The sequence below is a fragment of the Phocoena sinus genome, chromosome 4, assembly GCF_008692025.1.
Source record: "Phocoena sinus isolate mPhoSin1 chromosome 4, mPhoSin1.pri, whole genome shotgun sequence".
NCBI lineage: Eukaryota > Metazoa > Chordata > Mammalia > Artiodactyla > Phocoenidae > Phocoena > Phocoena sinus.
Window position 1 is genome coordinate 60,162,238 of NC_045766.1, and position 14,607 is coordinate 60,176,844.

General features: G+C 34.0%; 1 protein-coding gene across 1 annotated transcript in view; it reads left to right on the forward strand.

The window, feature by feature from the left end:
• ATP11B (ATPase phospholipid transporting 11B (putative)) overlaps positions 1-14,607 on the forward strand; it is a 126,832-nt gene that overhangs the window by 78,400 nt on the left and 33,825 nt on the right. Inside the window, 6 exon segments of the mRNA XM_032630197.1 lie at positions 3,008-3,161; positions 4,967-5,069; positions 7,680-7,825; positions 9,020-9,079; positions 10,625-10,752; positions 11,936-12,074. Coding sequence (XP_032486088.1) covers positions 3,008-3,161; positions 4,967-5,069; positions 7,680-7,825; positions 9,020-9,079; positions 10,625-10,752; positions 11,936-12,074 — 730 coding nt within the window.

A 14,607-nucleotide genomic window follows, 5' to 3' on the forward strand; every position in this document is an offset into this window, starting at 1 on the left:
ACAGAGTCTTAACCACTGGACTGCCAGGGAGTTCCTGGAGTGCATTTTCTGAGTTAACCGTGTAAGTCAATAGGATTTTGATTTACAGACTTTCAGGAAGTATCTATTCTAAAAATCTTGGGTATAGCAAAAGAATTCCATACCTTTGAAAGCTTTAGTGTATATATCCAGTCCTTCACAAACAAATAATGATTGTCTCTTATCTAGGCATTTGGAACAGAGTCACATAAGGTGTATTTATTCCCAGAATACTTACAATGTGTAGGAAAAACAGAAATAAATATATTGTCATAGACTTATCACAACTGAATTGTAACTGAGGCAAGAACAGAGAGCTGTGGGTAGACAGAAGAGGGAAGCTTAGCCTGAGCTTAGCCTAGGCTAAGCTCTTGCTCTACATTAGAACTCACGACTGTTGTTTCCAGCGATGAAATGTAAACTGGTCAGAGAGTAACACCAAGAAGCAAAGCGGGGGCTTCCCTGGTGGCGCAGTGGTTGAGAGTCCGCCTGCCGGTGCAGAGGACATGGGTTCATGCCCCGGTCCGGGAAGATCCCACATGCCGCAGAGCGGCTGGGCCTGTGAGCCTGCGCGTCCGGAGCCTGTGCTCCGCAACCGGAGAGGCCACAGCAGTGAGAGGCCCGCATACCGCCAAAAAAAAAAAAAAAAAAAAAAAAAAAGGAAGCAAAGCGGGCAATGTATGCAAATTCCCAGAGCTGAGAGATTCATTCAAGGAATTGATAGTAGTTAAATATGGCCAGAGAATGGAATAGATGGGAGACAATGTGGGAAGTATTGAGACATGAGACTACAGAAATAAGCAGATGCTACCTTACTGTGTACCAGAACTGTGAGCTGGTTTTCCATACTGCATAAATGTCACTCCATGGATTGTGAGATAGTATGCTGATTTATGACACCTGTCCAGAGGAAAACCTAAGTTAGTATGCCGTGGGAAGGTTGCCAAGGAAAACTGATCTGATCTATCCTACTCTTGGCTGCTACTTCTTATGAGGCCATGTGCTCAGGTAGTGCTCACGCTGAATGCATTGGAGGCAGCAGAGCTGCTAAATAAGTTCAGCCAACAGGGAGGAAGAATAGTTTAGGTGCTGATTTTGGATATTGGAGAATTAGTAAAAGAAATATACATTTTTAAAATTTTATGTTGTGAATGTTGTTTACCACTTATTAGTTGTAGTGCAACACAGTAGTTGTTAGGCATACTATGAAAGACATCATTTTAACTTACAGAAAAGAATTAAGGATTACAAGACAAAAAATTACAGTATTTATTTAGTTTTTATAGCTTGTTGCTCATTTAATAGTCTTCTCACTTGTCATTTAAAATTTGAGGGTACAACCACTATGGAAAACAGTATGGAAAAAATTTTAAATAGAACTACCATATGATCCAGCAATTCCACTCCTGGGTATTTATCCAAAGGAAATGAAATCACTATCTCAGAGATATCCACACTCCCATGTTCATTGCAGCATTATTCACAGTAGCCAAGAATGGAAAGAACCTAAATGTCCATTGATGTATGTATGGATAAAGAAAATGTGATGTGTGTGTGTATCCACATACACAAAGGAATATATTATTCAACCATAAAAAAGAAGGAAATCTTGCTTTTTGTGATAACATGGATGGACTTTGAGGCTTTATGCTGAGTAAAATAAGTCAGAGAGAAACAAATACTTATATGTGGAATTTAAAAAACTAGTGGTAGAAGGGTGGTTGCCAAGAGCTGGGGTGTGGGGGAAATGGGGAGATGATAGTCACAGGGTACAAACATATATAAGTTTATATATAAGATGAATAAGTTCTGGGGATCTAATGTACAGCATGGTGACTAATTAACAGTACTATATTATATATTTGAAAGTTGTAAAGAAAGTAGATCTTAAATGTTATCACCACACACACACAAATATGTGAAAGGTTGGAGGTATTAACTAACCTTGTTGTGGTAGTCATTTTTGCAGTATATATGTGTATCAAACCATCATGTTGCACACCTTAAACTTACATATGTTATATGTTAATAATATCTCAATAAAGCTGAAAAAAAATTGAAAATGTATGGATGTTTCTCAGTAACAGTCTTGCTATACTGTGAACCCAGTGGTGAACTGTAGTATTTTCCTTTTGGTGGATTTAGTGCAATGCTACTTTGAGTGCTGGCCTTCAGCAGCATAAGAAGCTTGCTCCAGAATGTAAATCTGTATATACATACACTGCTTCTTTCAGGGAGAAACTCTTATTACCAAAGGAGGAGCGGGGTAAAGCAGTTGAACAAAAAGTGTGCCCAGTAATACAGTTGATTTACATACTGATGCAAGCTTCTTATCTTTCTTTTTGTTTTTCTTCTTCTTCTTACCTCTTTCTTGTCACAAGTAGTTTGCCCAGTTGCCAGTAATTAGGTCATGCTTTGGAGTAGTCCTCGGTATAGTGTATGCCCACAAGAGGGGTGTTATCCATGTTCCACCGTTGAAAAACCTGGCATTACAGTCCATTGTAGGGTTAAATATCAAGAGACAGTTATGATTCCTTCATTCCTTTCCTTCCTACAGTGAATCTAGCTTGTAAATTTTCCCTAACATTCTTGATGTCATTTAATTTTTTAAAATTAGGATTTGCTAAATGTGTAACTAGTAACTTTTTTTATTTTTGTAAGACTTTCCATACAGTTTGGGAGAATATCCTCAGTTCACATTTTAGAAAATATTAGGAATTTAGAAAACATGGTTACTGCGTGTATATACCAATTCATTGTAAAAATGAATATCGTCTGTTTTACTCATCATATCAGTCACTCTCAGTTCTGCTTAATCTTAACTTTCAAGTGATAGAACTCAGTTTGTTCCCTGACATGCCAGTTTTGTAACAGTGAAGTCTGTGAGTAAATGATCCATCTTTCAGTAAGAAGCTTTTGTTTACTAGATGAGTCTGAATAATATGGCTTTAAAGTGTCTTACAGAGAATATAATTATTTTCTTTTTTAGAATTGCAGAGGACCATGTGATTCAGCATGGTCTGGTGGTGGATGGGACCAGTCTGTCTCTTGCACTCAGGGAACATGAAAAACTATTTATGGAAGTTTGTAAAAATTGTTCAGCTGTAATGTGCTGTCGTATGGCACCACTGCAGAAAGCAAAGGTATGTTTATGTCATAACAAGTCCCATAAATATATTTAGATTTAAAAGTATTCTTGGGACTTCCCTGGTGGCACAGTGGTTAAGAATCCGCCTGCCAATGCAGGGAACACGGGTTCGAGCCCTGGTCCAGGAAGATCCCACATGCCGTGGAGCAACTAAGCCCGTGCACCACAACTACTGAGGCTGCACTCTAGAGCCCGCGAGCCACAACTACTGAGCCCATGTGCCACAACTAATGAAGCCCGCATGCTTAGAGCCCATACTCCGCAACAAGAGAAGCCACCGCAATGAGAAGCCCGCACACCACGAGGAAGAGTAGCCCCCACTCGCCGCAACTAGAGAAAGCCTGCATGCAACAAAGACCCAAAGCAGCCAAAAGTAAAATTAATTTAAAAAAAAAAAGTATTCTTTAACGTTAATGCCTCATCTAGTTCCATTTGGTGATATTCAGTATATGTATCTTACTAGGGGTCAGTCACTTCTCATAATATGAATTTTAACCACGTACATTAGGCCTTTGGAAATTTCACAGTGAATATTGAAGTTTCAACTATTCATAATGACCTAGAAATAGATCATTGTGACCTAGAAATGACCACGTGGTAGGTAGCAGTTTGTGATTTTCCTGAGACATAAATTTGAACTGTGAAAACTGAAGTCTCACAAGTTAGTTACTTAACTGATGAGGGAGCCTATAAGACTTCAGTTCATCTGCACCTCCAGGTGGTTCTGTTGATCTGTGCTTATTCTTGCATTCTTACGAAGTGATAATTCTCTTTGTTAAAGCTAGCTGTTAAGTGATAAATAGAACTTTAGTAAAAAGTTGAAAAGCCAATTAATTCTGATATGAAGCTATATACAGGAATTATTTAAAGTTCAGCTATGATTCAAGTGATAGCCTATACAAATATTTTTTACAACTGTAATCTTCACAAGGATACCCTTTGAAATGCACATCTGAACACATTTTTTTACATATAGATCTAAAAAATTTTACATCCAGTATTTTTGGCTTCGTGGATTTTTTTTTACAGTACCTATTTTATTATTATTATAACCCATGTATTTCCCCCAGTCTATGGAGACTAAAACCTGAGACCAGACAGAGCTAATGCCTAGATTCTTTTTTTTTCTTGGTTGCGGAGGGTGGGCCCCTTGATTGCAGCCAGCAGTCTCCTTAGCTGTTGCATGCTAACTCTTAGTTGCAGCACGCATGTGGGATCTAGTTCTTGACCAGGATCGAACCTGCATCCCCTGCATTGGAAGGCGGATTCTTAACCACTGTGCCACCAGGGAAGTCCTCCTAGATTCTTTATAAAAGTATATTCAAGTATTCTGAAGAAACCTTTCTTTTGATTTTATTGAATTTAATTTTGACTGCTTTATAAAATTTTTTAAATTTTATTACAAGAGAAAATAATTATCCTTCCCCTGTATCAAATGAAAAGAATAATTTCTTGAGAAGGAAAAAAAGTTGCCTGACAAAGTTCAATTAATTGTAATTATTTTTTACACAATTATTATTAAGCTTTTTACAAATTTAAACTGTGTTTAAAAGATTCTAACATACCATCATAAAATCCAAAGATAGTACTCTGTTTTGCTGTGTCATTTCTGAAAAACATTCCTAACATCTTAATGGAGACATCCCTCAAAAAGTGAACCTCGGTGCCTATTATCGTCTAATATAAACATTTTTTTCATTGCTCTACTCTTCTTACAACAGATCGTTTCAGATAAATGACTTTATATAAATACATGAAGATTTAAATTTTATCAAAACTAATTAGTTGTATGTCTTTCAGGTAATAAGACTGATAAAAATCTCACCTGAGAAGCCTATAACATTGGCTGTTGGCGATGGTGCTAATGATGTAAGCATGATACAAGAAGCACATGTTGGCATAGGTGACTGATTTTTTCTTGAACTTTTAAAGTTGGTTTAATCAATTGGTGATTTTGAATTTTCCTTTTGTAGACTAAAGCACAATATCAAATATATGAATGAAAACTAAATGCAGCAGGGTAATATATCACAGTGTATTTCCATCAGAAAGCTATTATAACTAAGCCCAATATTTAGGATATTTTACTTCCAAATTTTCAAGGAAATAAATACCACATTAGTGAATTTTATCTTTGCCAGTTCCCCTTCCCAATAAAGTAACTTTACTTTTACTTGCCATTTTGTACCTTTTAAAGTACTTCTACACTTATTTTATCATTTTGAAACTCTAAATTTGTAATTTACATAGTTACCCTCATGGTTTTAAATTCTCATTTCAGAAAGTTATTATTATTTACTTTATTCATCAAAGATTCTGCAACTTATTTTAAAGATAATTTTAGAGACAGGAAATTACACCAAACTACAGTATAATTGTAAAATTTCAAATAACTTTCTAATTTAATAACCTTCATTCTGATTTCTTTTCTATTTTTGCCTAAAATTTTTATTAGATTCAGAATACTAAAATCACTTTATTATGTTTAAATTATCAGTCATTTCCTATTTAAACCATATTCTGACCTAACTTCCTCAATAATTTTATTGAGGAAGGAAAAGAGAAGAGTATGGGTTTTTTGTTGAAGGATAAAATTTTAGAGTTAGAAAAGAGGATACTCCTCGCTCTGGAATTGCCTATGTGATGAGTAGTTATTGGGTCTAATATTTCCAGTGTATCTCTCAAATCAACTCCTTCCTCTTTGGGATTATTAACTCTTCATTTTGAAAATTTCATTTTCTTTCTAGTGTGTATACTGTTGTTTCCCAGAAATCTTCATAGTAATTTGATGATAACTTCCTATACCATATGTTAGAGCATAAAAACTACAGTATTTATAACAGTTTGATTCTAATATGATAACAGCCAGACCAGTGAACAGAATCAGTTCAAACATCTGGAAATTTAGTATATAACAAAGGAGATGTTTCAGATAAGTAGGGAAGCAAATTATTTGATTAAAATATGCTGATATAACTAGTTAATTATTTGGAAAAAAAGTGGGTTCCTTTCCATTGCTTATAGCAAAACAAATTCCAGATGGATTAAGGATTTAAATAATTTTTGAAGGCCATAAAAAATAATAGGAAACTTTAATGAATAATCCTGTTATTTGAGGTATGGAAGGATCTTTTAGGTACAAAACCAAACAAAACAAGGAACTAAAAAGGAAAAAGATCAATATGTGTGGCAGAAGTAAATACTTCCCATAAACAAATTTTAAAGACAAACTGGTAAGGAATATTTGCAAAATAGATGACAGTCTTAATCTTCCTAATATGTGAGGTCTTAACAAATTAAGGAGAATAAGGAAAACATTCTAGTTTTCCTTATAGTGTTGAAAGGTGTGAGCCATCAGTTGTCACAAAAGGAGAAATCTAAACAGAATACTAAATGCACGAAAAAAATGTTGTCTCCCTAATAATTAAAAGAATATAAATTAAAATTGCTTATCAGATTGGCAGAAATTACAAAGATTGATAGAACCTGGAATTGACAAAGGTATAGATTAACAGATGCCCTTATACGATGTTAGTGGGAATGTAAATTGGTACACCTGCATTATTATGTATAACAATTTTAAGTGTGTGCCTATTGACCTAGCAATTTTGCATCCAGGAATTTCTTTTAAGAAAATAAATGAATATGTTAACAAACACATATGTTATAAACAATGTCCATAATGTAGTAAGTGACAAAAGCTGATTACAAAACAAATAATCCCATCTTTATGCACTCATTTTTATATATGTTAAATACACATACATGAAATACACATAAGGAAAAATTCTAAAAGTATATAGACCAAAAATAGTGGTTTTCTCTAGGAGTTGTGAATATAGGTGATTGTCTTTACCTATACATTTTGGAACACTTTTATGACAAGAGTAAAAAATTTTAATTTTGAAAAATAATTTTTTCAAAGCTGCTTCCATATTGAATAAACAAATTTGGCAATAACTTTTGAAACCTAAAGAATTATAGTAACCTAAAAAGAAGTTCTCATACTTATCAGATAAAATTATGTACTGATTTCAAATAATAGTGTACATTTTCCTTTTAAAAAGCACACTGTGTTTGACTTACGCATGAAAGTTTTAAGACCATTAAACATGATCATATTTGCTTGGTTTGAATTACTCAATTTGCATATTTTTCATGTTAATTGGAAATAGTGAAGTCAAAGCTATTTTATAGCATTCTCTTCATTAGAATTTTTTTTTAATGTTCTTAGATCCTGAACTTTTAATATTATTTTTATATTAATTTTATTATATTCTGATTCTTTGAAAATTGGTATTACATGCCTGGTATAAGTTACAGCTTTGTGTTAATTACATATTTGATTTAAGTGGAGCAACCTTTTGGGAATCTATTGTCTACTATATTTTAGGATATAGTGATCCTAAGTCCAGGTTCAACTGCTACAGTTAATTAAGGTATTTGCAGATATATCATAAACATTACACTTATCAGTTATCAATGAACTTACCTTTTTGTCCCCTTATTACAGGAATCATGGGTAAAGAAGGAAGACAAGCTGCAAGGAACAGTGACTATGCAATAGCTAGATTTAAATTTCTCTCCAAATTGCTTTTTGTTCATGGTCATTTTTATTATATTAGAATAGCTACCCTTGTACAGTATTTTTTTTATAAGGTAAGTTTCATGGATATATTTTAGAATCAGTTTCTAACAGAGTATTTGAGGTTTCAATTTAAGGAATGCTATTACCATACAAATTATTCTTAAAATTTTTTTCTCTGTAAGTAAAACTAACAGTTTATGGAATATCCTTTTATTATTTTATTATAATAAATCTAATGTGTACTCACAGAAAGCAAATCAGTGGTTGCCTGAGGCCAAGGGTGCAGGTGATAGAATTGACTAGAAAGGAATATGAGAGAACTTTGCATGACAGAAAAGTTCAACTTGATTATGGTCGTGGTTACACGGCTGTGTGAATTTGTCAGAATACATCAAAATTCACACTTAATATTTTATTCTATGCAAATTAGAACACAATTAGTTTGATTTCTTTATTGTTATGTTGTCCTGAACCAGTAATAAATTTTAATTTTAACTCCAATATGATGATTTCAAGCAGAGGTTCTTAATCTTTTTTGAGATTACAAATTATAGGGATTTTAGATGCATAAAATAAAATATATAGGATTACAAGGAAACCAGTTACGTTGAAACACTGTCCTAATCTCTTGACTCTTATGGGCAAAGATGGGGTTCTGTGGAATCCATATTAAGAGCCTCTGAGTACCAAGACATCTAATACATCAGAATGTCCTATCTTGCGTATATTTCTATAATTAATTAATAGCTGCAACACAGTGAAAGAACACAGGTAGATTGCATAATGCTAACAGATGATGGTGGCAGTTTTTTCCTAGCTTATTATTATAACTTTTGCTGTGACATAAGGCTATTGAAATGGAAAGATGTTTTGATCGTTCCATTTGTTGTATTTTAAATGTTTTTGCATTTTAAAGCAATTTTAGCTCTAAAGTTTAAGTAAACTTTTCTTATTGTACTATAAATGAGAAGTATTGAATAATAGTTGGTAGGTTATAAATTCAAAATTACGGTATTGCTTGGCAATGATAGGAGTCAAAGGTGTTTTCTTTCTGACATTTGTAATGCTGCCTAGACTACTTTTAGACATTTTTTAATTAAATGGGAATCCTATTTCCCCATTTTATACGGACAAGTTCTTATGGGCAGATCTACTTACCATATCAACTGATACTATATTTTTGGACTCTTAATAGCCATTTTTAGAAATTGTTTCTCTTTTAGACCTAAATATTTCAATTATTTCCATTTAATCTTGTTTTTCAGAATGTGTGCTTTATCACACCCCAGTTTTTATATCAGTTCTACTGTTTGTTTTCTCAACAGGTAAGTAAATAGAATCTTTTGTTTTATCCTTTTAAAGTAAAGTGTGTGTGTTCAGTTTTTGGTAGATAGTTGGACGGACTTTTTCCATTTTTCCTAGTCCTACAGATAACTAGACAAAACTTTTCTAATGGTGTATTTAATTAGCATAACATCCATAATATTTCTTTATTCTGATTTTCAGTTTGAAGCAAGTGTTAATACCAAAATATATTTTAACTCTGGATGCTTTTTTAAAAAAATAGATAGTAACTCTTAATAGCTTATGAGAGAATTTTGTGAACTTTTTTCAACTTACGTGTAGTGTTTCTGCAAAATCCACATCAAGCCAGGCCAGATAATTATTGGAAGTTTACCTCATTATTTATTTTTTGAGTCATAGAATTTTTTTAGATTTGGAAGAAACATTAGTGATTGAGTCCAGGGATGACATACAGGTTTCATCTCAGAAGGTAAATAATTAATAGAGGTTCCAGGAGTGCTGTATTGAAAAGGGTTCTGAAGCTATAGGCTCAGAGGGAAAACTCTGTAATAGGTTAGCAGTAGCTATAATAAGCACATGGTGGGTCTTTTGTTGTATACATATCACATAGAAAAGGAAATTGAAATCCGTAGAGATTAAGTAACTTGCCCAAGATCACATAGCTAAACCATACTTGGACCTACCGCTTCTGACTACCTGAGCACCCTTTTCACATACCACACTCCACATCTCTAATTGATCAAGACATTTATTCTAGTTTATTGAAATGACAAGTGTATTATTCTTATGTTTTTCTAATGAGTTGTTTCTACGCTTAATCACTGTTTTCTCCTCTGTTTACAACCTATAACTCTAAATTTCAGATACCTGCTTGGACATTGATTGCCAGTAACAATGTTTGCTTACTTGGATGAAATAAAGAATGCTGTAAGAGCATGTGACAAGGAGACTTAACTTATTTTGATTAGGTTTTGGGGGAGTTTATAGTATAATTCGAGAGACAGTATCAATATTAAGAAAAGCAATATTCGAAGAATAGGCAAAGTGCTCAGCAATTAGTACCAACTAATTACCAACAGTAGCACATATGACTTTAGAAGAAGCAGCTATCATCAGGAATTTGAGCCAGTGTTTTTAAGTTTCATGGATCATGGATTAAAGGAAGTGTAGGACTTAGATGGGAAGACAAAGTCATGAAAGCAAAACTATATGTGTAGCATATCAAGGGAATAATAACAAGCCCAGGATACATGTAGGAGAATTATCTAAAATTACATCACAGTGACCAAATTTGAGTATCTTGGAATATAGATCCAATTCACTATAATAGCAGAATCACTTGACATAACAAAATGTTCCAGATTCCACAAAGATTGTAAATCTAGGAACATTATGTCTATATAAGAAACAAGTTGGAATTATTAAAATGGATTTTGTGTAAATTAGAAAATATGTAATATAATTTTTATATTTATTTTTAATATGCTTCTTTGTAATTACATGCATAAGTATAATAGTAATACATAGTTTAGGGTCTCAAAATTCCTACAAATTTCTCTTTCTAGACATTGTATGACAGCGTGTACCTGACTTTATACAATATTTGTTTTACATCCCTGCCTATTCTGATATATAGTCTGTTGGAACAGCATATAGACCCTCATGTGTTACAGAACAAGCCCACTCTCTATCGGTAAGTGTTTTCCAGTATTAAATGTCCATACATTTCTTACTGCAAATAGTACATTACATAGTTATCAATTTTTGAAAGTATCTTAAAAATAAGCAGATATATCAGGCACTGTCTTGGTGCTTAATGCTTTACTGAGGAAGTACTTCAGTTGTCATATGGTTTATAATTGTTGAACATTAAAGAGAAGATTTGAATGATTTTTTCCAATGTTTTTAGGAATGAATAGTTTCATCCTAGGAATGCATTGAGCAGTTGTATAATTTACACTTATTGTTGTAAACCAGTAATACTCTGTTTCATGGACACAAAAGAAGTTATTCAGTAATTAGTTGTCTCTGGAGTTCCTAAGAAATTAGTTCATGTTCTAGCACTGCCAAATTTATGAGTAGTAATTGATGCAAAATGCAGAGTTGAGGACGTTAAATCTTCCCAGCTCCCCTGGGTTACTCCTTTCTGAGAACCAAGTAATCTTAGATATGTGGAGTCAGCTCAGGACCAGCTTACGGTTCCCACATTAACTTGACCTCTACACTTACAGAGATATTCGGTTATCCAGAAATGGCAGTAACTTACCTTGATTTCCCAGGTTAACTAGGACTGGACTTGACCCAAGATTGGCACAGATGGTTCTTCTCATAATAGCTATTGATAGACAGGAACTCATTTAGGAGCCTCAGTGCTGAACCTAACTCAGATGACTCCACTAAAAAGAAACAATCATGGCAGAATGACTGAATGTTTACAACAGAATATAATAAAGAGGGAATTCCCTGGTGGTCCAGTGGTTAGGATTCCAGGCTTTCACTGCTCTGGGGCCCAGGTTCGATCCCTGGTCGGAGAAGTAAGATCCCACAAGCCATGAGGCGCAGCCAAAAAAAAAAAAGAATATAACAAAGAAAAATCAACTTTTCACAATTAAACTGAACTATTATGCCTATATCATATTTCGTTATTAAATGAGAAAATGTATTTGAATATGTTATGAGAATTATAAGCTGTTACACAGATGTATATTATAAGCAGTGGTTTGTAAATTAGGTTCTATTCTTTCTGCTAAAATTTTTAAGCAATTTTAAATTAAAAATCCATCTTGTTTTTTAATTATCAAACTGTAATAATTATTTAGTAGGTATAATAAGTCCTAATACATTTCTTTTTTTCTTCCTTTTTCTTAAATTTGCAGAGACATTAGTAAAAACTGTCAACTAAGCATGAAAACATTTCTTTATTGGACCATCTTGGGTTTCAGTCATGCCTTTATTTTCTTTTTTGGATCCTATTTTCTAATAGGGAAAGATACATCTCTGCTTGGAAATGGCCAGGTAAAATACATAGTTTTTTAAAGAACATTTTTAATAATTTAGTTCGGCTTTTGATAACTTTCTGTCATACAAAATAAAGTAAAATTCCATTTAAGTTATAAAATTGCAGGAATTAAATTAAAATGCAATTATTAAAAGGTTTTTAACTTTTTTTTACTTAATAAAATTTCATACAAATGAGAATTAAAACAGAAAGGCAATGCAGTGTAATTTTAATATGAAACTCAAGTTACCTAAGCAGTTTTGCTGTTCAAAACTTAATTCACACAAGAGGATATGTTCATGCCCCTGCATGATGTTCACTTCAAGATTGTGTTTTAACAATGGCTACTGTTTATTTAGTACTTAACTATTGTGTTCAGTGCTTTTCATGCCCCATTTCCATTAATCCTCACAATAATCCTATTGGAGAGATATTATGATTCAACTTTTTTAGATGAGAAATAAGGACTTAATGTTTAGGTTTTTGCTTTTAATTGGAGGATTTTTTTTTCTTTTTGGGGGGGTCACGGTGGTATGCTTAGGAAGTGCTACTGTACTTTTCAGTGCACTCCAGCAATTCCAAGGGTGTCAAGTTACTGCTTAGAGTGGCCATTTTTCTGAAATGTGAAATTGGAAAGGAGTACCACACAGTACGTTGTTTCTGTGTCCTGATCGGAGTGCTTGTGTTGAGAGACTGCAAAACTAGGCCTCTCTTTCTAAGCTTAGCTAGATGGGTCAGAGGAAAGTAAATGACAGCTGTGGTACTATGGTGGACTGGAAATGCTTGTCACCTTTAGTTTCTCTTTTCCACTGGCAATACTTAAGTATTCCAGAATATTCAGTATATTTGCAGAAACAGAGATACAAGGTTTGCAGTTGGGAGAATATGAAGTTTTATCTGTTCAACAAACATTTATTGAGGACCAACCATTACCATGTACTACTATACCAGTGTCTGGATTTATGAGAGGAACTAACACACTCAGTTATGGAGCTTAAGAGTCTTGTGAGGGAAACAAAATAAACAAGTAAAATAACAAAATATTCAAGTGCAGTGAAGGAAATGGGTTTCAATTTTAGAGAGGCTTTAACCATGCAGATCCCTTTAGGATGTAGAAATGGAACGTATTATTGCCACTCTACTTTTGAGGACGTATTTAGCCTGGTTTGGACAAATATATGAATCTAGTTTGTGTAACATGAAGGTTACAGCACTCCCCCCAAGTAATAACTACCTTTTATTGAATTTTTTTCTCTCTGCCAGGTATATTCCATGTATTAGCTTACTAAATTGTAATAACCCTGTATGAGGAAAATATTTTTTCATATTAGAAAATTAACCTCAGGTTAAGAAACTTGCCTCGGGTCACATAGTGAATAAATTACAAGAGTATAATTCAAGCTCAGATCTGTATAACTTCAAAGCCTATGTGCTTAGCCAAGATCTTAAATTCCTTTGAGAAACAAGTATTAGCCTGGTACCCTTCTGTGCAGTATTGCCACTTGTGGAAAGACCATCAAACATATAGATATATGAGTGAGCATGCCCATTTCCACCTGAAATACTGGGCTAAAACTGGACAGAGTGAAGAGGGGAAAAGAGTTAAGAAAGAAGGAAGATGTCATTGGATGAAAAGGAAGTTAAAGAGATCTCTCTTACTAGTTACTACTTTTTTTCTGATTTTAAAAGTAACATGTGGGGGCTTCCCTGGTGGCGCAGTGGTTGAGAGTCCGCCTGCCGATGCAGGGGACATGGGTTCGTGCCCCGGTCCAGGAAGATCCCACATGCTGCGGAGCGGCTAGGCCCGTGAGCCATGGCTGCTGAGCCTGCGCGTCTGGAGCCTGTGCTCCGCAACGGGAGAGGCCACGACAGTGAGAGGCCCGCGTACCATAACGTGCCCGTTATGGTAAATTTGAAATACTCTATAGGAAAAATATACAAAGAAAATAAACCGCCTGTTCTTCTTCTACCCAGGTGTAATTATTTCTGTCATTTTTACATATTTTCTTCCATTTTTAAAAATTTTTTACTATTTTTCATTAACGTCATAACTTATCCTCTTATTTCTCAATGATAGGCTTATTATAATTATCCCCTTACTATAGTCTAAGTGATTTTTCATGTTATTAAAAATGCTTCAAAAATATTTTTTCACAGCTACATAATATTCATTACATGGCATAAATTATTTAAGAATACTTATAATTTAGGTTTGTTTCTAGTTTTTAGTGACTTTTAAAATTAAATCTTTAGGGACTTCCCTGGTGGTCCAGTGGCTGAGACTCCGTGCTCCCAATGCATGGGGCCCGGGTTCGATCCCTGGTTAGGGAACTAGATCCCACGTGCCACAACTAAGAGGTCACATGCCACAACTCAAGATCCCGCACGCAGCAGCAAAGATCCTGCATGCCACAACTAAGACCCAGCACAGCCAAACAAACAAATAAATAAATAATTTTTTTAAATTAAATCTTGAGCATGCTTTATACAAAAGAAAAGAATCTTAATGAAGTGTAAATTGTTGTTGGCCCTTTAGTACAAAAGTTTTTC